At 44.2% G+C, this 26,034-nt stretch overlaps 2 protein-coding genes across 2 annotated transcripts in view; both read left to right on the forward strand.

The window, feature by feature from the left end:
* LOC141051178 (uncharacterized) overlaps positions 1-2,574 on the forward strand; it is a 139,463-nt gene extending 136,889 nt beyond the window's left edge. The window contains exon 10 of the mRNA XM_073548043.1: positions 1,587-2,574. Coding sequence (XP_073404144.1) covers positions 1,587-2,220 — 634 coding nt within the window. The 3' untranslated portion in view covers positions 2,221-2,574. The remainder of the gene's footprint in view (positions 1-1,586) is intronic.
* A 23,254-nt stretch (positions 2,575-25,828) lies between these two features.
* The window catches only part of LOC141051091 (gastrula zinc finger protein XlCGF66.1-like), a 30,432-nt gene continuing 30,226 nt past the window's right edge, over positions 25,829-26,034 (forward strand). The window contains exon 1 of the mRNA XM_073547957.1: positions 25,829-25,972. The gene's annotated coding sequence lies outside the window, so the exon portion shown is untranslated. The remainder of the gene's footprint in view (positions 25,973-26,034) is intronic.

Here is a 26,034-nt window from a genome sequence, read left to right on the forward strand (position 1 = left end):
AAATTTAGGGTGAAAAGATCATTTTTTTTAAAAAAAATATGAATTTTTAATTTTACGGCTGTACATTATAAACTTCTGTGAAGCCCTTGGGGCTTCAAAGTTCTCACCACACATCTAGATAACTCTCTTGGGGGGTCTAGTTTCCAAAATGGGGTCACTTGTGGGTTGTTTCCACTGTTAGGCACATCAGGGGCTCTCCAAATGCGACATGGCGTCCGATCTCAATTCCAGCCAATTTTCCGTTGAAAAAGTCAAACGACGCTTCTTCCCTTCCGTGCTCTGCCATACGCCGAAACAGTGGTTCCCTTTCACATATGGGGTATCAGCGTACTCAGGACAAATTGCACAATAACTTTTGGGGTCCAATTTCTCCTGTTACCCTTGATAAAATAAAAAAAATTGGACCTGAAGTAATTTTATTGTGAAAAAAAGTTAAATGTTCATTTTTTTTAAACATTCAAAGAATCTCTGTGAAGCACCTGAAGGGTTAATAAACTTCTTGAATGTGGTTTTGAGCACCTTGTGGGGTGCAGTTTTTAGTATGGTGTCACTTTTGGGTATTTTTATCATATAAATCCCTCAAAGTGACTTCAAATGTGATGTCCCTAAAAAAAATTTTGTTGTAAAAATGAGAAATCGCTGGTCAATTTTAACCCTTATAACTTCCTAAGGAAAAAAAATGTTGGTTCCATAATTGTGCTGATGTAAAGTAAACATGTGGGAAATGTTACTTATTAAGTATTTTTTGTGCCATATCTCTGTGATTTAAGGGCATGAAAATTCAAAGTTGGAAAATTGCGAAATTTTCAACATTTTTGCCAAATTTCCGTTTTTATCACAAATAAACGCAAGTTATATCAAAGAAATTTTACCACTAACATAAAATGCAATATGTCAAGAGAAAACAATGTCAGAATCACCGGGATCCATGGAACCGTTCCAGAGTTATTACCTCATAATGGGACAGTGGTCAGAATTGTAAAAATTAGCCCGGTCATTAATGTGCAAACCACCCTTGGGGGTTTAGGGGTTAAAATGTTTTTTTGGTTTTTTTTTACACTTAAATCAGTTACTTATTGAGTTTTGCTATTTGCCCTGCAATTTGTATGGACATTTTTATATAGAAATGTTATACAGTATCAATATAATATTTAAGTTGTATTATTCAAAAATACAAGGAAAAAATTAATTTTATTCTCGACAGGTGACTGTATTGGAAGCTCAGAGGAACATGTTATTTCTACAGATTTTAAAGCAGAAGATGACGATATATCAGAAGATACATTTGAAGAACATGCCATTTTCCCAGATATACCCTCAGCCCTTTTCGGCAAAGATCTTTTATTTGATCCTTTTCATCAAGTGCTGTCTTCAGATTTGCCTATCGAAGGAAGTAAAAATAAATGGAAGGATGTTGAACATAAAAGAACTCACAGAGTGAAGAAGTCATATTCACGCATAAAAGGTGGTAAAAGTTTTACAGATGAATCGCATTTTTTTAAACATGAGACACGTCACAGAAATTCAAAGCAATTTTCATGTTCAGAATGTGGAAAATGGTTTAACAAGATATCAGCTCTTGCTAGACATGAGAGAATTCATACAGGGGAGAAGCCATATTCATGTTTAGAATGTGGGGCATGTTTCACAGAGAAATCACATCTTGTTAGACATAACAAAAGTCACACAGGGGAGAAGCCATTTTCATGTTCAGAATGTGGAGTATATTTTTCAGAGAAATCGCATTTAGTTGCACATCAGAGAATTCACACAGGTGAGAAACCATTTTCATGTTCAGAATGTGGTAAATGTTTTAACCAGAAATCAGATCTTGTTTCACATCAGCGAACTCACACAGGGGAGAAGCCGTTTTCATGTTTAGAATGTGGAACATGTTTTACTGGGAAATCAAATCTTGTTATACATCAAAGAATTCACACAGGGGAGAGACCATATTCGTGTTTAGAGTGTGGGAAAGGTTTTACCAAGAAATCACACCTTGTTAGACATCAGAGAATTCACACAGGAGAGAAGCCTTTTTCTTGTTCAGAATGTGGAAAATGTTTTTCCTGGCCATCCAGTCTTGTTAATCACCGAAAAACTCACATGAGGGGGAAGCATTTTTCATTTTCAGAATGTGAAGAACTTTTAAATCCAGAATCAGATCTTGTTAAGCATGAGAGAAGTCACACAGAAGAGAAGCCATATACATATTTTTAATATAAGGAATATTTGTCCATAAAAAACCCGTAATCTTAAACATCAAAGAACTTGTGCGGGAGGGGGGGGGGACAATTTTCTTTTTATACAGATTTATGCTATCGACTAGTAGTACGATAAAACATAAAACTCTTATAATCAAGTAACATAATATCTCACACACAAGAAAGGAAAAAAATAGGAGTACTAAATAATGAAATTTTCGCAATCACCAATGAACAGATTATCTCAGTTTGCAAATAGATGGTTGATAGCTGTCTATATATCAGAGTGAAATAGGTCACATTTATGAAGACACTTGCATTTCAATATTTGTTGTGTTACCGATCATAAATAAATGTTTGCTGGGAAAAATTTTGTGCTAACTTTCCTTATGTTTACAAGCGTTTCCCACTCAAGAATCAAATCATCTCGGAAATAAAATGTTTTTTTCTTTCAGTCTAACAACTACAACTATTGGAAATGGACCATTAAATTCAAGAAAAAAGCATTAATTTCCTGGCATCTATTACATTCTGATATGTCTTACAGGTGTACGGATGGAAATATATGGCTAAATAAGTTATCATCCATCTTTTGGTCACAAGCATTAGTTAATTTGAAGAAAATAAGTACAGTCTATAGTAATAATGTGAACTCTTTAGGTCCTTCTGTCATGGATTTTTGATTGATATAGATATATATCTCTTTGTGTGCTGTGGCCTGCCCAAATTAGACAGAGTCTTATTGAGCGCTCAAGGAAGGAAAGAAGCCAAGCCTAGTTAGCAGCATTCCTTTCCAGCAGAACTCTGGAAGTTTATTGAATATACTTGGTTTTATCAGTTCATACAGAAAGGAGTGGTTACTCATTAACATAAAGGCTGAACTTCTTATCTAATTGGTCAGTTTAAATACATGAACATATATGGGTGTCCGACCTGGGGTTACTTAGACATCATATGATTTACTGTCCCTTGCCTTGCAATGTCAGCAAGACTCCAGTATCGGCTTGGACCATCTGGCCTAACTTCCTCTTCTGTATGTGTGGGAGAAATGTCACAAGATAATGCTATCATGAGACAACATCAGCTCCCCAAACTCTCTCATGGGGAGGTAGCAGGTCATTTCCACCAACTAGTTACAAAGATCAAACTGTGGATATGTATCTGTGTGCATATGAGTATATAGAGTATATATGAGTATATAGCATATAGCAGGCAAGTGAGATATAGATGAAATACATATATATTTCCATAACACTTCTATGCTTAATGTGACTGTCAATGGTGATATTTAAATGGAGTGACTTGGATAAGGGAATTGTGGTCAAAATACAAAGCAATTAACAAACCTATGAAAATTAGTGTTGAGCATTCCGATACTGCAATATCGGGTATCGGCCGATATTTGCGGTATCGGAGTTCCGATACTGAGTTCCGATACTTTTAGAATATCGAATACCGGAATCGGAAGTTCCCATAATGCAATGAGCCATTTTGATTTTATTCAGCCAATGAGGAATCCTAAGAAGTGTGGGCACATCCTGTTATGCATGTTAGGCACGTTAACTAATGGCATGGCTGTGATTGGCTGCGAGCAGACCACCCAGCTGCTCCTCCCCCTCGACACACGCTGAACAGTGATCTATGGAAAGTGAAACTAGTGAGGGAGGAGGAAACGACCAGTTCTCATTTCAATGCCAGAACACCCCCCCCTGGACGTTTATCTTAGAAGCAAGAGATGATATCTTGGAAACCGTGCAGACTAGCCACAGAAGGTAAATTACTTATTGTCAGCATTCTGCAGCCTAGATATGCACTGAGATTATGTGAAAAGCCCAGACAACCTGTTCTGTTATGTATTTCCGCCAAGTTGGATCGCCCGCCAGGGCTGGTGGGGTACTCGGTACCGGGCCCGTTGGTTTCAATGGGAGATGTCACGGTAGCTGTGACGCGGTCCGTGGCCATGGGCGTCCATTGTAAAAGGGAAATGTTGAACGTGTGGATGATGATTAAAGTTTATGAGTGAATGATTCGTGACGCCACCTGTGGTGTTCGGCAATGAAGATGTTAAGCCGACGCTGCAGACAGATCCTCTGGGACAGATGGTGTGGTGCAGCTTTGATGTTGTGGCCCTCCACAGGTAGGGCTGTAGTCCCAGGGCAGTGTAGATGGAGAGGTAGTGAAGAGACGTAGATGGTGCAGTGCCAGGCACACAGATGTAGCAGTGCTGAGTGTGTTGGCGCAGGAATAACTGGAGGACACCAGGGCATGTAGTTCCAAAGATTTACTCACAGTCTGTTGTGCATACAGGTGCCCGCATCCGTGCCGTGTCCTCCGGGTCAGGGGCTCAGTCAACCTCCAAGCTAGATGAAGCACTCCGTTCCAACACTCCGCCAACATGTGCCTTTTCTGAACGTCTCCCTCTATTGCTACACAACCCCTTTAACATAGTCAATATCTTTGTAACTCCGAACGTCTTAAAAAAAAAATTAATTCCTGCTATTCCATTTGATTGGGCTAAACCTCTATGCCTTTAATGTCTCCTCCACCTCCCCCAATACATTCTACATTATTCTTAGTTGTTTTCCTTCATGTAGAATTAACCTACAAGGAAAGTAAGAGTTTATTTTCATTCCGATATTTGCGTCCCATTGACTTACATTGGTTTCCGGTATCGGAATCGGCGATATCCAATATTTTTGGGGTATCGGTTCGATCCAATCAGATCCGATATTTCCCGATATCGGAAGGTATCGCTCAACACTAATGAAAATTCTAATCTGATGCAGGTAGTTTTCTTAATGATTTTAGGGCTTATAAATATGTAGTTTTTAGGATTGATCACAAAGTGGTTCAGTAATGGTTTATCTAGGACCTAATTTTTCACATATCTCATGTAGTATGTAGCTATGATATCCAGTGGGGGAAATAATTATTTGATCCCTTGCTGATTTGGTAAGTTTGCCCACTGACAGACATGAACAGTCTATAATTTTAAGGGTAGGTTAATTTTAGCATTGAGAGATAAAATATCAAAAATGAAATCCAGAAAATCACATTGTATACATTTTATAAATTTATTTGAATTTTGCAGTGAGAAATAAGTATTTGATCCCCGACCAGCCATTAAGAGTTCTGGCTCCTACAGACCAGTTAGATGCTCCTAATCAGCTCATTACCTGCATTAAAGACAGCTGTCTTGCACAGTCACATTTATAAAAAGACTCCTGTCCACAGATTCAATTAATTGGTCAGACTCTAAACTCTACAACATGGGCAAGACCAAAGAGCTTTATAAGGGTGTCAGGGACAAGATCATAGACCTGCACAAAGCTGGAATGGGCTACAAGCCATAAATAAGATGCTAGGCGAGAAGGAGACAACTTTTGGTGCAATAGGAAGAAAATGGAAGAAATACAAAATGGCTGTCAATCGACATCGATCTGGGGCACCATACAAAATCTAACCTCGTGGGGTATCCTTGATCATGAAGGTGAAAGATCAGCCTAAAGCTACACGGGGTAACTTGTTAGTGATCTCAAGGCAGCTGGGACCAGTCACCAAGAAAACCATTGGTAACACATTACGAAGTAAAGGTTTAAAATGTTAACCCCCGGAGCTTTTTTCGGTTTTGCGTTTTCGTTTTTTGCTCCCCTCCTTCCCAGGGCCACAGAGCCATAACCTTTTTATTTTTCCGTAAATATTATTGCCATTATGATTCTCCAGGTCATTACGAGTTCATAGACACCAAACAAGTCTAGGTTCTTTTTATTTAAGTGGTGAAAAAATATTCCATACTTTGCTAAAAAGAAAAAATTGCACCATTTTCCGATACCCGTAGCATCTCCATTTTTCGTGATCTCGGGTCGGGTGAGGGCTTATTTTCTTGCGTGTCGAGCTGACGTTTTTAATTACACCATTTTGGTGCAGATACAATCTTTTGATCGCCCATTATTGCATGGGGCAAAAGGGGTGTGATTTGAACTTTTACTTTTTTATATTTTTAAACACACTTTTTTTTTACTTTTGGCATTATTCAGTAGTTTCCATAGGAGACTAGACGCTGTCACAACCCAATCGGCTCTGCTACAAGGAGGCGATGGTCAGACCACCTCTATCTAGTAGAATTGCTCACTTGCTATGAGCGCCGACCACTGGGTGGCACTCACATCAATCTGGCACTGACAACCATACAGGTCTCCAGGAGACCTCCAGTTGTCATTTTGACGCATTGGTGAGGAAACTCTTGCAGTGCACCCTTTTCCAAACACTTGGGAACTAATTGAGTTTCCAATGTTTTTGACTCACGAATTGATCAGATACCAGTCATGTCATCATAAAAGACACATTTGAGTTCCAAGGAATAACTACTGGCATTGGTAAAGGTGACATACCAAGATCGTTCTTATCCAACTGGTACTGTTACACCCAGTCCCCGTCCTGGCGCTGCGCCCAGGTCTGCCACAGTTACACCTGGCCCCCGTCCTGGCGCTGCGTCCAGGCCTGCTGTTGCTCTCCGTTCTGGGCACTCACCTCGAACCTCTCATGCTGCTGCTCAGCGTTCTGTCCTGCCTCCTCCTCCTGGCGTCCTGCGAGGAGATCTGTAGCTAAGGCTATTAGGGCACGCCCGCCCGCTCTCTTGCCTTCTTAAAGGGGCAGCGTGCATTATTCAAAAAGTGCAATTAACCAATGGCAGCACACTGGCTGCTATTTCTGGCCTCTCCTCCATAGGGAGAGCGCCGGAGCAACGAGTATCTATCATTGCTACATCCGGTTCTCATGCTAACCTGTCTGCGCTGCATCTGCAGTCTCTGTGCATTGTCTAATGCTCTCTGTCTCCACAACATATCAGTATCCTGTGTTACCTGGTTATATCTGCAACCATCTGGGCCTAAGCCATCCCGTTCCGCTAACAGCCATCCGAGTCCAAGGACTGTGTGAAGGTCATTAGAACCGACTCCTTACCAACTACCCAGATCCAGGACCCAGCTCATTACGGACTTTACTGTAACTTTTGTTATCCCTTTTGGTCCCGCTGGGACAGCTGCCACGTGTTCGGGGTCTAACTGGAGGTAGCACCTGTGTCCTCCGGGTATTCCATTCTGGCCCTGCCTGAGGGGCTTTACTATGGGTAGCCGGGGCTCACTAGTCACGCCCCCTTCGGAGCCCCCCGGACCGTGGTCCCGAGGATCCACTTAAAAAATAAAAACGAATGTGAACTTCACCATCTCTGTCTCCGCTTCCATTCGTTACAGATTGCTCCGGCCATGGAATCCGCTGGACCCCAGAGGCCTCCGACGTTGAAGTTGTGCCAAGAGGTGACCCATTTAAGAGATCAACAGGATAAGATCACGACGTATCTACGTAACCTGTCCACCCGCATGGATTCTCTGCAGAACCTGGCTGCTCCTGATTCACCTAGCAACACCCAGGTACCTGCTGTCATGACAAGCAAGGGCCCCCGCCTGGCGGCTCCTACCCGCTTCCATGGTGATCCCACTCAGTGTCGGGGTTTTCTCAATCAGTGTACCCTACACTTTGAAATCTGGTCCCGAGGTTCCACTTAAAAATTAAAAACGAATGTGAATTTTTCACCATCTCTGCCTCCGCTTCCATTCGTTACAGGTACAATTGGAAATGGGACACAATAAGACTCGTAATTTTTTAGGGGCAAGGTTTTTTCTTAAAAAAAAAATGGAAAAATACTACAAGTTAAAAAGAGAGGGGCTCGCCTTTTGTCCTCTGCTGTTTTCCTCTCCATCTGGATACTGTGGGTATAGCAAACGAATTAGGATAGCATTAGACAATAAGGTCCAAAGCGAAGAAAATAAACAAATGAGAAGAGCTTGTGCAGGAGAAAGTGTTGGTCAGAGAACCTCTGTGTTTCATAGAACAGCCAGTGTATAAATGGTGCTGGAATAAAGGTGGGAAGGGAGGAGGCATCATGTTGGTAGCTTAGCTACAGTAGACGCCAGCCATAAAGCCTGATGGGTCTATATGGGGTTGTCTATTTCAGAAAATCCTGGTCTCCAGGCACAGTTATAAAAAAAAAAAAAAAAAAAAATACTTTATTAACTATATGCGCTGCGGTTACCGGTATGTGATACCAAGCTCAGTGTTACTTCTAATTAATTCCTAATAAAGAAATTTTAAAAAAAGCTTCTTTTTTTCCAAAGGTTCCACTTTTAATTCCTTTTTTCTGCATTTCCCTATTGTTGCTGGTCTGCAACATACAGGGGAATGTTCCAATAGGATTTCTTTTGGTAGCTTTCTCAATACTTTTGCTTCTTATCAGCACTGAAGCCAATATTAGATACTGGGAGCCATGTCTGGCCAGGGGAAAGTGAATAAAGCATGAATACTGTCACGATGGTAACTCGCATGCCTCCTCAGCGCTGCCCTACTCACTGGGCGGCTTCTCCTTGTGTCAGGCCATCCTGCTGACTTTGCTTCGTGCAGCACTCCACAGCACTGCTGCATCTACATGTAGTTTTCATTTAGCTTTAGGGGACTGTGGCCAGTCTCTGCAGGAATTTAACCCTACTGTGTCCTGCAGATTAGGTTTTCAGGCCTATCCCATATCAACAGGGCATATATTATGCAGCTCGTGCCACCACTCCTTGCACATATGTTGGTTCCTAGCCTGCTAGCACCTGTTTATGCATTTCTCAGCATTCTGTCTCCCGCTATCATCCCGTCCTGTTTACGCTCTCAGTTTTGTGAACCCTTGCTGCCTGCCCTGACCTCCAATCATCTGACCTATGCTTTCATCTTGCCTTCCTGGACCTCATACCCACGCCTCTGACCCTGATACGGATACTAGGAGCAACTGACTTGGGAACAGTGAGTAAAGCATGTAAACCAGGAGTGATGGCCTTAGTTACATGAGTAAAGTATTGATATTGGAAGTGCTGGACACAGGGAAATGAATAAAGAATGGATACAACGAGTGTAGGGTCACAGGATGGTGAGAAAAGTGTGGCTACCAAGAGCACCTGACCAGGGGACAGCGAGTGCAGACACTAGGCATGCTGGACCCAGCGACATTGAGTAAAGGACATGTAGCAGGAGCACTTGACCCAGGGATGCTGAGTAAAAGTGCCGCTACCAGGATCACCAGACAAGGGGATGATGAGTAACGCAAGGATATTGGGACCACCTGACCTGGAGAGCACGAATACGGGGAGCACTGGACTTAGGGTCAGTGAGTAAACACATACTGCGAGCTCAGGACTCGGGGGACTGTAAATAAAGCACGGGAGCACTTCACCCGGGGAGAGTGAATAGGAACAACCCCTTTAAGTCCTAGACCTTTCACAGCTCACGTCACTGGTTGCCTAGCAACTCTAAACTTTTTTTTTTTTTTTTTTTTTTTCCTTTTTCCTCTCTTCTTCAGCTCGCACACCCCCATTCCCCCCCATCAGGCTTTAATGCCGGTATTTTCTGCAGCTTAACTATCAACATGTTGCCTCTCACTTTCTTCTTATTACAGCACCGTTTATGACACACGTCACCTGACCACTACTGATACCTTGATAGTAATTCCGTCACCTATGCAATACCAGGGAAATCCTGAACACATGATGTGTTGGAGGCCCTGAGAACTGGAGTTTGGGAAACACTGATCTCGATGCTGCATTCTGCATGCCTCTGAATACTTGAAAAGGGAGACTTTGAGCCCCGAAATGCATATTTTTTAGACTACATTTTCTATTCATTTAACCCCTTCACTCCCGACCAATTTTTTTTTTTCTTTTTTTTGCCTCCCCTTCTTCCAAGAGTCATTACTTTGTTATTTTTCTGTCAGTCTGGCTGTATGAGGGTTTGTTTTTTGGATGAGTTATACTTTTGAATGACACCATTGATTTTACCATACAGTGTATTGGAAAACAGAAAAAAAAATTCCAAGTGCAGTCAAATTGCCAAAAAAGGTGCAATTCCACAATTTTTTGTTGTTGTTTTTTTATTTACCATGCTCACTTTATGGTAATACTGACCGGGTAATATGATTCCCCGGGTCAGTATGTGTAAATAGATGCCAAACATGTATACGGTAGTTTATTTTTTATTTAAGAGGTAAAAAAAAAATTCTGCCTTTTTTGTATGGAAAAAAAAGTTTTGCATTTGTTGTCATTTTCCGAGACCCATAACGTTCTCATTTTTCAGGACCTAGTGCTGTGTGAAGGCTTATTTTTTGCACCTCGAGCTATTTTTTTATTGATACAATTTTGGGGTAGATATGATGTTTTGATTGCACGTTATTGTAATTTATTTCAAAGTTGTGGCGACCAAAAAACATAATTTTGGGGTCTTAATTTTTCTTCCCGTTTCGCCATTTACCAATCGGATTAATTTACTTTCAAATTTTGAACGGACATTTCTGAACGCAGTAGTACCAAATATGTGCATTTTTTGTTTTTCTTTTTAATGGGGCAAGAGGGTGATTTGAACTTTTTTAGGTTTTTTTTATATTTTTTAAAACTTTTTTTACTTTATTTATTAGTCCCCTTAGGAGACTTGAAGCAGCGATCGTCTGATCGCCTGTGCTACACATTGCAGGGTTTCAGAAAAAGTATAACAAAAATCACTATGTCCTATCAACACCGATCACGAATCGGTGTTCACTGGAGGATTATGATGACATGAACAGGGATCTTCTGCAGGCGCCCAGTTGTCATGATAACCCATCAGCACCCCGTAATCAAATGACAGGCACCGATGGGTGGGATTTATGACAGTCTTCTGCCGGCGCGTGTTAAATGCTGTTGTCAGTAATTGACAGCGGTATTTAACTTGTTAACAGCTGCGGGTGGATCTCAGATGCACGCAGGCACGGCTGTTAGAGGCACTTGATGGCTGATTGAATCAGTAATCAAGTGCGGGTAAGGATGTGGGCTCAGCGCAGTTTTGCGCATGTCGTCGAGGCTTGGCAACACGTCCTCGCTCCCTTATATGAGCAGTAGTGGTCTGATGGCTGGGGATGGATTGAGGGGAGCATGGCGATCTGCACATGCACCCAGTGTCCAATCACATTGGCTGGCTATGTGATCTACTACTAGTGATCTACTCACCTTCCGACGGCCCCTGGACTCTTTCTTTCCTCTCACCATGCGCCTGGCATCTTCCGGTCCCAGTAATGCTTTGCGCTAAAGACCGCGGATGACGTCGCGCTCTCGCGAGAGTGACGTCATCTCCAGTCCTTCGCACTAAGCATTACTGGGAACGGAAGATGCCGGGAGCGTGGAGAGGAGGGAAAGAGTCCGGGGGCCGTCGGAAGGTGAGAATAACCTTTTTTTATTTTTTTTAATTCGTTTTTACATTCTATCTTTTACTATTGATGCTACATAGGCAGCATCAATAGTAAAGATCCACACTTGTGGAAAAAAGAATATTACTCCTTCTTCTCCAAAATGAAGCGAACCACAATTATATTAAAAACATGTAACTTTATTAAACACAATAAAGACATTTAAAATTGGCTACATATTCATTGTTTCCTGATAACATACTCCAAAAGGGGAAAAAACCCAGCAGACAATAACAATGGAGGTTCTAATCCATACGCATATCCAAAGTGTTATTTCATATAAACCTGTACCTACGTATAATTAATAATATACTAAGAATAGTGTGGCGCCCCTGAGGCTTCAGTCGCCACAGAGGTACTGCACCTTCTCCTAAGGTGTAGTGCTCCACCTTCCAGGTAAGGTGGGAACTCCTGACCACGCTCCAAACCTGCATTCCACACAAAGGATAGTTCAGTGGGGCCACCTAACAGCTTCAGGCTGGGGGTTAGCAGAGCACCCCTCGTGGAACCCTGCTTCGTAACACGAGATGTGCTGGGAGGCGGGTGGAGTAAGATGATACAAAAGAGAGGGAAGGTGTAGGATTTCAGGTCGGTCAGTCAGACGAGGGTCTGGTAGAGAGAGAGAACAGGCTGACAGCAGGTCAGCCTGAGAGGAGCTCAAGGTGGAGGAAGACAGTCAGTCAGGAGAGGCTGAGGACTGGTCTTAGTGGAACGAGCTCCCTAAGGAAGAGAAGGAGAAAGAGACGTAGACTGGAGACTACAGATTCCATAAGAGAGAGATAGAATAGAAGGACGGTGGGAAGCAGGTTGAGAAAGAGAGAGAACCCTTCCAGTCCAGAGCGCAAAGGCCGGGGCCCGGTCCCCGAGGTTGATTGGATCTTTATGTCCGGCAACAGACACCGGAGGAGTAGTGAGCCGCTAACGCCTTGCTCCCATCATAGACTTGGGACACAACAGCAACTTAATAGAGAGCCGGGACGCAGAGTGGAGTCCCCGAAGCAGGCTACAGCTGTCTGTCATACAAGTAAAGACTAGGAACACCTAGAGAGAAGCATTCCAGGGTAACTAAGTACTGGAGTGCTTCGCACCTAAAGGCGCATTGGAGGAGTCGTTCAGTAAGGTACATGTTGGCGGAGTGTGGAAGGGAGAATCCTATCCTGCCTGGAGGTTGGCTGGAGCCCTGACCTGGAGAACACAGTACGGAGGCAGGCAGGTGTGTGAACTGCAAACAGTGAATAAAGCTTTGGAACCGCATACTCTGGTGTTTTCCAGTTATTCCCGCACCGTTACACCTGAGTACCAGCATCCATACCATCCTGCGCCTGTCCTCATCTATTGCACCTACACTGCCCTGGGACTACAGCTCCACCTGTGGGGAGCTACACCATCTTTGCTGCACCACACCATCAGTCCCAGCGGATCTGCATGCAGCGTTGGCTCAACACCTTACTTGCCAAACACCACGGGTGGCGTCACGAACTATTCTAATAAACTTTAACACCATTAACATCACCGCCATTGATATTGGGCGCCCAGGGCCACGGACCGGGTCACTGCTGCTGTGACACATTCCCACCTTGACACCGGCCCGGTACCGAGTACTCCGCTGCCCTGGGTGTGCGAGGGCGACCCAATAGCAGTTCATTTAATCACCATCCAAAACAAACATTAATATTCCTATCCAGAAAAAATCATATCCTGGGAGATCAATGATATGGTACACATGATCGCAGTGTATCGGGGGATTAGGAAAGCATCGGCAGGGAGGGAGGGCTCCCTCCGTGCTTCCCTGAGACCCCCAGCGCAGCGTGATGTGCTGCGCTGCTCTGTGGGCCTCCTTCCCTGCAGGTCCCCGGATCCATTATGGCCACGGGGGCCTGCAGGGACCTTGTGCAGAGCGCAGGCATGAGGAAGCCTTGTGCAGCGCCTGTCAGATCGCTGATCTGTCACAGCGCTGTGTGATGTCAGATCAGTGATCTGACACATTACAGTGATGTCCCCCCTCGGACAATGTAATAAAGTAAAAAAAAAAGTGTAAAAATAATTTATAAAAAAATCGCTAAATAAATTTAAAAAATATTCCCTAATAAATTCATTTTTTGCAAATAAAAAAAAAAATTAATAAAAGTACACATATTTAGTATCGTCACGTCTGTAACGACCCGCCCTATAAAACTGTCCCATTAGTTAACCCCTTTAGCGAACCCCTTAAAAAATAAAAATAAAAAACAAAGCAAAAAACAATGCTTTATTATCATACCGCCGAGCAAAAAGTGCAATAACGCACGATCAAAAAGACGGATGTAAATAAACATGGTACCGCTGAAAACGTCATCTTGTCCTGCAAAAAACGAGCAGCCACACAGCATCATCAGCGAAAAAATAAAAATGCTATAGCTCACAGAATAAAGCGATGCAAAAATAATTTATTTTTTATATAAAATTGTTTTCATTGCATAAAACCGCCAAAACATAAAAAAAGTAAATGAGGTATCGCTGTAATCGTACTGACCTGAAGAATAAAACCGCCTTATCAATTTTACCACACGCGGAACGGTGTAAACGCACCCCCCAAAAGAAATTCATGAAAAGCTGGTTTTTGCTCATTCAGCGTCCCAAAAATCGGAATAAAAAGCGATCAAAAATTGTCACGTGCCCGAAAATGGTACCAATAAAAACGTCAACTCGTCCCGCAAAAAACAATGACATGGTGGGTCAAAATATGGAACAATTATAGCTCTCAAAGTGTGGTGATGTAAAAACTATTTTTTACAGTAAAAAGCGTCTTTTAGCATATGACAGCTGCCAAACATAAAAACCCACCATAAATAGTAAATCAAACCCCCGGTTATCACCCCCTTAGTTAGGGAAAAATAATAAAATTAGAAAAAAATGAATATTTCCATTTTCCCATTAGGGCTGAGATTAGGGTTAGGGGTGTGTTGGGGTTAGGGTTGGAGTTAGAATTGGGGGGTTTCACTGTTTAGGCACATCAGGTGCTCTCCAAACGCAACACGGCATCTGATCTCAATTCCAGCCAATTCTGCGTTGAAAAAGTCAAATGGCTCTCCTTCCCTTCCAAGCTCTGCCATGTGCCCAGTGGTTTACCCCACATATGGAGTATCCGCCTACTCAGGGAAAATTGCAAAACATCTTTTGGGGTCCAATTTCTCCTGTTACCCTTCGGAAAATAAAAAAATTGGGGAAGAAAATAACATGTTTGTGGATAAAATATGATTTTTTTTATTTTCACACCAGGGCGTTATAAACTTCTGTGAAGCACTGGGGGGTTCAAAGTGCTCACCACACATCTAGATAAGTTCCTTGGGAGGTGTAGTTTCCAAAATGGGATCACTTGTGGGGGTTTCCACTGTTTTGGTACATCAGGGGTTTTCCAAACGCAATATGGCGTCCGATCTCAATTCCAGCCAAAAAAGTCAAATGGCGCTGCTTCCCTTCCGAGCTCTGCCATGCCCCCAAATAGTCATTTACCCCCACATATGGGATATCAGCGTACTCAGGACAAATTGCACAATAACTTTTGGGGTCCTGTTACCCTTGGGGAAAATAAAAATTGGGGGTGAAAAGATCATTTTTGTGGAAAAAATGATTTTTTAATTGTACGGCTGTACGATATAAACTGTGAAGCCCTTGTGGGTTCAAAGTTCTCACCACATATCTAGATAAGTTCCTTGGGGGGGTCTAGTTTCCAAAATGGGGTCATTTGTGGGGGGTTTCCACTGTTTAGGTACATCAGGGGCTCTCCAAACGTGACATGGCGTCCGATCTGAATTCCAGCCAATTTTGCGCTGAAAAAGTCAAATGGCGCTCCTTCCTTCTGAGCTCTGCCATGCGCCGAAACAGTGGTCCCCCCCCCCCCACATATCAGGTATCAGTGTAATCAGGACAAATTGCTCAATAACTTTTGTGTCCAACTTCTCCTGTTGGCAAAATAAAAAACTTTTACCTGAAATAATTTTTTTGTAAAGAAAAAAGTTAATTGTTCATTTTTTTTTTTTTAAACATTCAAAAAATTCCTGTGACGCACCTGAAGGGTTAATAAACTTCTTGAATGTGGTTTTGAGCACCTTGAGGGGTGCAATTTTTAGAATGGTGTCACTTTTGGGTATTTTCTATCATATAGACCCCTCAAAGTGACTTCAAATGTGATGTGATCCGTAAAAATAAAATGGTGTTGCAAAAATGAGAAATCGCTGGTCAACTTTTAATCCTTATAACTTCCTAACAAAAAAAAAATTGGTTCCAAAACTGTGCTGATGTAAAGTAAACATGTGGGAAATGTTATTTATTAAGTTTTTTTGTGTGCCATATCTCTGTGATTTAAGGGCATAAAAATTCAAAGTTGGAAATTGCGAAATTTTCAAAATTTTCGCCAAATTTCCCTTTTTTTCACAAATAAATGCAAGTTATATCAATGAAATTTTACCACTAACATGAAGTACAATATGTCACGAGAAAACAATGTCAATGTCAGAATCACGGGGGACCATGAAGCGTTCCAGAGTTATTACCTCATAAACGGACAGTGGTCAGAATTGTAAAAATTGGCCCGGTCATGAACGTGCAAACCACCCTTGGGGGTAAAGGAGCTAATAACCAGCCACTCTTATTTTAGTTCTAGTGAACCAGCGATCAATGAAACAAAAGAAATAAAAGAACATTCATACCAAATTTGAAATATTGTGCCCTGAAGCCATACATAATGCCAGGATCTTTCAAAGCGAAAATTAAATCGGTTTCACTATTGCAGCTTCATCAGGGGCACTATAACAAACCTGAAAGAGTGAAATTGATTAGGCCGGGGTCACACTGCGTTATAGGCAGTCCGTTGACGGACTGCGCTACACCGCAGTATAACGCCGCTATTGAGCCCCATTGTCGGGTGCATCGTGACGCATGCCGTAAAGTGGCACGCGTTTGCGATGTGCCGTCATTCGCTGATGGAGCCTCCTGTGTCTCCATAGCCCCAAACTAGCCAAGCATTTTGCCCAGGTTCTACCATATATTCTAGTTGTTACTGGTTTTCTGCCCCTAAGCAGAGTAATAATAATAAATAATTTTATTTATAGCGCCGACATATTCCGCAGCACTTTACATTTCAGAAGGGATTTGTACAGACGATAGACATTACAGCATAACAATAATCACATAGATCATATTAGATACCAAGAGGAATGAGGGCCCTGCTCGCAAGCTTACAATTTATGAGGGAAAAAAAGACACGAAAGGTGGGTGGTAACAGTTGCCTTTATTGTTCGGACCAGCCATAATGTTAAGTGTGTAGCAGTACAGACACAAGGGGCTAATAGATGCATAAAGCATGTGGGAACATGATGCGGGGAACCTGATTATGGTAAAACTTTTGACTGTGCCACACAGGGATAGTTAGATTAATGTGTTGAGGCGGTAGGCCAGTCTGAATAAATGCGTTTTTAGGGCACGCTTAAAATTGTCAGGATTTGGGACTAATCATATTGACCTGGGAAGTGCATTCCAAAGAATTGGCGCAGCACGTGTAAAGTCTTGGAGACGGGAGTGGGAGGTTCTAATTATTGAGGATGCTAACCTCAATTCATCAGCAGAACGGAGGGCACGGGTAGGATGGTAGACTGAGACGAGAGCGGAGATGTAGGGTGGTGCTGAGCCGTGGAGTGCTTTGTGGGTGAGGGTAATAAGTTTGTACTGGATTCTGGAGTGGATGGGTAGCCAGTGTAGTGACTGGCACAAGGTAGTGGCATCGGTGTAATGATTGGCGAGGAATATGATCCTGGCTGCAGCATTCAACACAGATTGGAGGGGGGAGAGTTTGGTAAAAGGGAGACCAATTAGAAGAGAGTTACAATAGTCCAGACGAGAATGAATAAGAGAAACAGTAAGAATTTTTGCGGAGTCGAAAGTAAGAAAAGGTCGAATTCTAGAAATGTTTTTGAGGTGCAGATAACAAGAGCGAGCCAGTGATAAGATGTGCGGGGTGAATGAAAGCTCAGAGTCAAGTATGACCCCAAGACAGCGGGCATGTTGCTGGGGAGTAATAGTGGAATCACACACAGAAATGGCAATGTCGGGTATAGGTACATTAGTAGAGGGAGGAAACACAAGGAGTTCAGTCTTTGACAGGTTCAGTTTCAGATATAGTGAGGACATGATGTTAGACACAGCATTTAGACAATCGCCGCTGTTTTCTAGAAAGGCTGGCATGATGTCAGGAGAAGAAGCATATAATTGGGTGTCATCATCATAGAGATGGTACTGGAATCCAAATCTACTGATTATTTGACCAATAGGGGCAGTGTACAAAGAGAAAAGGAAGGGGCCTAGAACCGATCCTTGAGGAACCCCAACAGTAAGGGGAAGATGAGAGAAGGAGGAACCAGCAAAAGATACAGTGAAGGAGCGGTCAGAGAGATAGGAGAAGAACCAGGAGAGAACGGTGTCCTTGAGGCCAATGGAACGGAGCATAGTGAGGAGGAGCTGATGATCCACAGTGTTGAATGCTGCAGAGAGATCCAAGAGAATTAGCATGGAGTAATGACCATTTGATTTAGCTGTTGGTAGATCATTAGAGACTTTAGTGAGGGCCGTTTCAGTAGAGTCTAAAGAGCGGAAATCGGATTGGAGAGGGTCGAGAAGAGAGTTATCAAGGAGATAGCGGATAAGACGGGCGTGGACCAGGCGTTCCAGGAGTTTAGAGATGAAGGGAAGATTAGAGACAGGTCTATAGTTAGCGGCACAGTTTTGGTCGAGGGATGGTTTTTCAAGTAGTGGATGTATGATGGCATGCTTAAATGAGGAGGGAAAGATACCAGAAGAGAGAGAGAGGTTAAATATTTTAGTTAGGTGAGGGGTGACAGCAGGGGAAAGGGACTGGAGGAGATGTGACGGAAATGGGTCACTGGTGCAAGTGGTTGGGCGAGAAGATGCAAGGAGCCTGCTTATACTTCTGTGACTGGTTCAAAATCAGAGAGTGAGCTAGATGCAGTGGGGTAGGGAGGACAGCGCATGGTATGAGGTGATTGGGAGATAATTTCCTGTCGAATCTGGTCAATTTTTTCTTTGAAGTAATTGGCCAGATCGTCAGCTCGAAGCTCCGTGGTTGGGGCCTGTACTCTTGGGTGGTTGAGTAGAGAATGAAAAGTGTCAAAGAGACGTTTAGGGTTATTGGACAGTGAGGTGATGAGAGTGTTCAAATAGGTTTGTTTGGAGAGGTGAAGGGCAGTGTTGTATGTTCTAAGCATAAACTTATAATGGATGAAATCTTCGTGTAGATTGGATTTTCTCCACAGATGTTTGGCGCACCTGGAGCAACGCTGCAGGAAACATGTTTGCAGGGTGTGCCAGGGTTGTCGCCGTCTGTGTTGCGGTGTTCTATTTATAGGGGGTGCAAATTCATCCAGGGCACTTTGAAGTTTCATTGTAATGCTTCAATGCAGAATCAGGACATGAGGGAGGAGATAGGGGCCAATGAAGACTGCAAGTTCTTCATAAGTTTCTGCCCCTTGCTCCCCTTGCTCCTTCACTGGTACCTCCACCAGGACTTGTTTCTGTACCAGGTTCAAAACCTCTGTTTCCAGAGCTAACTATTCACTGGAACCCCTTGGAACTGACATTCTGAAGGTGTGCCAGGGAAGAGACTTGAATTCCAGTTTTAGCCCTGAACTTATTAACTCAAGAATCCAGGCGCTGGATGAAATCCTTTCCCAGGTAGGTAGGAAGTGGGACAACCTTCCTCCTACCTGAGAAAACCAGTCACTTGGAAGGCTTCCTTGGCTCTGAGGAAGGGCCACCAAACATGAAACCTTCACTTTTTGGTTTCCTATCTTTTCATCTCCGCTGGTCACTAGGGGGTTTGTTCCGACTATACCTTCTTTTACAAAAGGACTTCCCATATTGCAGCACAGATACACTGGGAAATCCTTTCTTCTTATCTCCCGCTTTGTCCAGTATATCATCTAGTGCTTGTCCAAAGAGAAACTCTCCTTCATATGGAATCGAGCATAGCTCGACCCTGGGCTGAACATCCCTCTGGCCAGCTCTTGAGCCATAGTGCTCTATGGGAGGCATTTGATAGGCCTACCTACCTGGCAACCAACTTTATTGAGTCTGCCGAGGCATCCGCAAGAAAACCAATTGCTCCTTGCATTAACGGGAAGTTAGATAGAATCTTATCCCTAAGAACGTTGTTCTTAATCTGATCAACTAACTTCTGCAACCAAACCTTCATTTTTCTGGACATGCGGGTTGCAGCAACTGCTGGCTTTAATGCCCCTGCCAAAGACTCCCATGTCTGCTTCAGAAAATCATATGCTTTTTATCAAGAGGATCCTTAAGAATGTCCAGATTTTCAAAGCAAGGTAGATCTCTTGGATGACTTGGATACTTGGATTAACATGAAATGTGTTCCAAACCCCGAACATAATGTCCTGGACTGTTCTGAGGTGTTTAGTATCTGATATACTCATAGTGGTTCTAATGGTTTTCACCAACTTATCTGTTTCTTTGATAGGAAAACACGGCCTAACCCCTGTATCACTATCAGAGGATGAGGAGGAGGAAGACAAGTTTGATTCGTCTCTATAATAATAATAATAGTCTTTAACTTCAGTCCTTATGATGGATTTTAAAGCCATGGCAAAATTGGGGGTTCCTTCAGAGTTAGTCTTGTGAATACAATCTGGACAGAGTGTTTTCATATACGTGCTTGGTAAGATATCCCTTCACAGCATACATTCTTTATTTTTTTGCTTGGCACTACACTTTCTAGGCCTTTCTGTTATGATTGAGTCACCGTAGGAGGCAAAAACAGAAATGCTAGCTAAGTCCAGAAAACCAGAGAAGTTGGCAGCTATCGGATTGCAGACCCCTGAACCTATCAACACAACAAGCAGTAGCCGTGGGGGGTTCCTACGATGCCTTAGACCCCTCGATCACAGCCGGAGAATTAAATAGGCCTAAAGAAAGAAAGGGGAAATCTAAACTGCCCCAGAGCAGACCCCAAAGCAATAGGCAGCCCCCAACATATAATGACGGTGAAGCAAGATGAAAATACTAACACAGAAAGATAGACTGAGCAAAGAGGGGCCCAAACTAACTTGATAGAAAAGGACAGGAAGGCTGCTGTCTGCAATCCATGAAAAACCCTATGAAAATAAGAGCCAACAAACTGACAGTGAAAAAGGCCCTGAAGATGCTAGGCTTCAAAAAGCTATGTCAGCACTCAGGAATATACTGAAGACAGAGCTACAGGCAAAAGGAGATTCAGCTCACCCCAGCAGGGAATGGCAGAATACTGAAAAGCAAGGAAAACAAAAAGGCTAACAGCCAAAACAGAAAACTTTGCTTTAGGGAGCAGGAATCAGACTGGTGTCCTAGGAGTCCACAGAGAAATCACCCGCAGGGCAGAAGGGCGTCGGCAGCCTTATATCCAGTCTGTGACTCCACTCAGCTAGTCATCCTCATTAGACTCAGGTGCCTGATAATCAGGCTTACTACCTTCCTTCACCAGAATAGGGAGTTCACCAGACCCCAGTGACGAAGGGGAAAATGAACTCACAACACCTTTCCTACAAGAAAGTATAGAGAGAAAATACCTACTTAACATGGTGAACTTTCAGGAAGATCGCTCACTCCGGTGAGCTGTGTGCAGGGAGCACTCAGGCGAGTCCTGCACATGCGCAAACCCGGTGTTTTACTGCTGCATTGCTTTCCGGTGCGCTTCGTTATAAGGCACTCCGGATACCTCATAAGCATGCAAACGCAGACTTGGGTAGCCATATTTTCAGCGAACTCAACATGGGGCACATCAACAAGCGTGCCCCAGCATGCGTAGACCTGGGACAGTGTATCGGCCAGAGACTTTTTGGCAAAGTGGTCTCCACCTGCACAAAATCGCACACCACCAACCTCCTGGCCAGCGGTGGCGTCTCAGATCTTCCAGCATCCTGTGGACACCAGACAGACCTGGTGAGTTAAAACTTCCATACTGTCCTTACACTTTTAGGTACCCTCAAGAACAGGAAAACAAGCTGATGTGGAGGAGAGATACTGCCGTTTTATTCAGTAGGTTTTCTGTCCTTGATATGTGGATACCCTCTCTCAGGTGGTGCTGTCATGGAAGAAGGGGGAAAATATGTATTTGAAGTTTTTCAATAAAAATTATTTTATTTAAAAAACATAACAAACATGTCTAAACACTATTGCGAATTATAAAAAGGTGTTTCACACTGCATGCACACCAACTTTTATTCAAGTTCATTGCTTTTGGTCTTTGAATTATAAACAGTTACAGTAATTGCATTACAAGATGTTGTACTTATTCAGTGACAACTCATTTTTGTTGTTTCTTGTTGTCCTGCATCAGATCATCTCTTACAATTGTCCAAGATCTGCAAGCATTGATGGATTACATATTCCTTGATATCTTCTCTCCATAGTTGCAATATCTTGGTGAAATCTGTCATCGTGCCCATTGTTTACTGCTCTGCAGTTTGGTGGAAAAAGTGTAGATGCGAATGTAAGAAATGAATCCTTAAGAATATACAGCCAAGACCCTTATATGTTTTGAGGAGCTGCTGTCGAGTTTAACAAAAAATTAGTTACCACTAATGTGAGTGTTACTCATGGAGCCTTTTTCTTGCTATGCAGCACAACTGACAAACTCCTCATGTTGATGAAGCTTAGGAATCTGAGGTTCAATAAAGATTCCTTCCTTTATCATTGCTTCACTAATCCTTGGAAATTTTGTCAATGAGATACTTGAATGCTTTTGGATTTTTAGCCATTGTCTTTACAAAGTTCTTCATTAGGCCCAACTTGATATGCAATGGTGGCAACAAAATCTTATGTGGGTCATGAAGAGCTGGATGCAGAACATTTTTACTTCCTAGCTGGAGAGAATGTCGGAGAGGCCAGTCTTTTATTGTAGTGATATTCTCTTGCTCAACTATTCAACTCACACAGAAAGCAGCAGTACTTTGTGTATCTACCCTGGAGACCAAGTAAGGCTCCCGCTATGAGCTTCCACTGCTGTAGCCTGGAACCTAAGAGCTCAGCCTTACTCTAGGATGGAGATGAGCGCACATCATCGGCTCCTTCCTTATTTAGCAAGCAATAGTGCTTACTGAAGAAGCTGCATTGGGAACCTGGATACCTGGAGCGCTCCTGATAATCAGCTGTTCGGCGCCACAGCTGCATGTGTCGCGACTGTGTGACAGTCACAACACATGCATGGAGAGCCTATTTGTTGTGGCTGTCACACAGCCATGACACATGCAGCTGTGGCGCCAAATAGCTGATTATCGGGAGCGCTCCAGTTATCCGGGTTCCCAATACAGCTTCTTCGGTAAACACTATAGCTTGCCGAATAAGGAGGGAGCTGACGATGTCACTCATCTCTACTCTTGGACAGATCAAAATCTCTAACAAGATAATTCAGTTCCCTTTGTGTTATAATTTGTGTTGAGTTGAGGTCGCTGACAGAAAGTCTGGGTCATGAGGGGAAGATTCTTCATGAGTCCAAGTGCCCACTTCTTCCTCTCTTGACTAGACTGAAAATGTTTCTGGCGCTTATGGAATCAGCACTTCTTCTGTATGTGGCACTGAGCGTATTGCAGATGGAATGTTTGGATACTGAAAAGGCCACTTCTTCTTCCTTGAAACTCCTTTCCGAATTACGCATCGTACACACAAAGTGCTCAGACCTGTACGCATCATACACCCACGGCTCCGCTCTGTGCACACATGGCTCCTCTCTGAACACATCGTACAGACACGCATGGCTCCACTTCATATGTGTCAAACACACATGGCTCCGCTCTGTACATGTGGCGCCACAGAGGTACTGCACCTTCTAAGGTGTAGTGCCCCACCATCCAGGTAAGGTGGGAACTCCTTTCCATGCTCCAACACTCACACCCCACACACCAGGGTAGTTCTGCACAACCACATTGCGGCTCAGTGCTTAGAGAGTAGCAGAGCACCTCTGGTGGTTCCCTGCATGGAACACTGGATGTGCTGGGAGGTGGGTGGAGTCGAGATATATAAAACAGTGGGAAAGTGTAGGATTACAGGTTCAGTCTGGCAGAAGGTCAGGCGGGTAAGATGTCACTCAGACAGGAGTGGGGATCCCTGGAAGAAGGGATGGAGGAAGGAGTTCTGCAGCTGCCTCAGTGATCTGAGCCAGCTGGCACAGGAAAGGGAAAAGAAGGAGAAAGATGTAGAACTGCAACCTAAGTTTCCATAAGAGAGAGAAGGATCAGTACGGAACGAAGGAGTAGGAGAACAGAGAGGAGACGTGGGTTGGAAGAGGAACCCTGCCTATAGGTTCTCAGCGCAAGGCCGGGGCCCGGTCCCCGAGGTTGTATGGACACTTATGGTTCTGCAGCAGACACCGGTGGAGTAGTTGGCTGTAAATGCACTACTCCCATCTAAGACTTGGGGCACAACAGCAACTGATTTAGAGAGCCGGGACTCAGGAGAAGGGAGTCCCCGAAGCAGGCTACAGCTGTGTGCCATACGAGTAGAGTTCTTGGGAACATCTGACATTAGGAACTCCAGGGTACCACGGTACTGGAGATCTTCACACTTTAAGGCGCAATAGAGGAGTCGTTCAGGAAAGGTACATGTTGGAGACGAGCTTCCCATCTGGCCTGGAGGTTGGCTGAGTCTCTGACCCGGAGGACACGGTCCGGAGGCAGGCACCTTGTGTACCGCAGACTGTGAGTAAAGCTTTGGAACTGCAAGCCTCGGTGTCCTCCATTCATTCTTGCGCCAACCTGCTCAGCACCGCTACATCTGGGTACCATTCTTTACACTGCCTGCGCCTTTCCACAACCATTACAACTACACTGCCCTGGGACATCAGCCCTGCCTGTGGAGGGCTATACCATCACTGCTGCACCATACCATCTGTCCCAGAGGATCTGTCTGCAGCGTCGGCTTAACACCTCCCTTGCCGAGCACCACAGGTGGCGTCACAAACTATTCCATTAACTACATTTCCCCATTATTTGGGCGCCCAGGGCCACGGACCAGGTCACCGCTGCTGTGACACATCCCACTGACACCGGCCCGGTACCGAGTACCCCACGGCCCTGGGAGGGCGACCCATACACGTCATACACCCACGGCTTCACTTTGTACACCTTGTACACACACAGTTCTGCTCTGTACATGTCGTACATCGACGCCTCCGCTCTGTACACATCGTACACCCACTGCTCTGCTCCATACACGTCCTACACACAAGACTCCGCTCCGTACACACGGCTCCACTCCATACACACACGGCTCCGCTCTGAACACGTCATACACCCACGGCTTCACTCTGTACACCTCGTGCACACACGGTTCTGCTCTGTACACGTCGTACATGAACGCCTCCGCTCTGTAGGGCAGCACGGTGGCTCAGTGGTAAGCATTGCAGCCTTGCAGCGCTGGAGTCCTGGGTTCGAATCCCACCAAGGACAACATCTGCAAGGAGTTTGTATGTTCTCACCGTGTTTGTGTGGGTTTCCTCCCACATTCTAAAGACATACTGATAGGGAATTTAGATTGTGAGCCCCATTGGGGACAGTGATGATGATGTGTGCAAACTGTAAAGCGCTGCGGAATATGTTAGCGCTATATAAAGATTATTGTACACCCATTGCTCTGCTCCATACACATCTTACACCCAAGGCTCCACTATGTACATGTCCTACACACATGGCTCCGCTCCGTACACCTCGTACACACGCGGCTCTGCTCCGTACACCTCGTACACACGCGGCTCCGCTCCGTACACCTCGTATACACGTGGCTCCGCTCTGTACACCTCGTATACACGTGGCTCCGCTCTGTACACCTCGTATACACGCGGCTCCGCTCCGTACACCTCGTACACACGCGGCTCTGCTCCGTACACCTCGTACACACGCGGCTCCACTCCGTACACCTCGTACACACGCGGCTCCGCTCCGTACACCTCGTACACACACGGCTCCGCTCCGTACACCTCGTACACACACGGCTCCGCTCCGTACACCTCGTACACACACGGCTCCGCTCCGTACACCTCGTACACACACGGCTCCGCTCCGTACACCTCGTACACACACGGCTCCGCTCCGTACACCTCGTACACACACGGCTCCGCTCCGTACACCTCGTACACACACGGCTCTGCTACATCCCCCCCCGTAAACCCCTCCTGACCCCACACAGAAACTTCCCCTCATCCAGCACCATGACACCCAGCACAGCAGAGTCCTGAATACACTGAGGCCCCTGATCATGTGACCCTGACTCCTCCCCTCCTGTGACCTCATCCCAGGTCCTGTGCGCACAGAGCAGCCATATATGTGTTGTGCGGCTCTGCAGGTGGAGGTAGGTGCTGGAGATTCCCCATTGCTAGGAGCAGGGAACATTAATCCCTCCATTATTGTGGTGAGAGCTTACACCTAAAAGGGTAAGTAAACTTTTTACTTGTATTTTTTATATCTATTTTTAGGCCCTTTTAGCTGCCTGGGG

Source organism: Dendrobates tinctorius, unplaced genomic scaffold (genome assembly GCF_039654945.1).
Source record: "Dendrobates tinctorius isolate UK_male_01 unplaced genomic scaffold, ASM3965494v1 ptg000155l, whole genome shotgun sequence".
Lineage (NCBI taxonomy): Eukaryota > Metazoa > Chordata > Amphibia > Anura > Dendrobatidae > Dendrobates > Dendrobates tinctorius.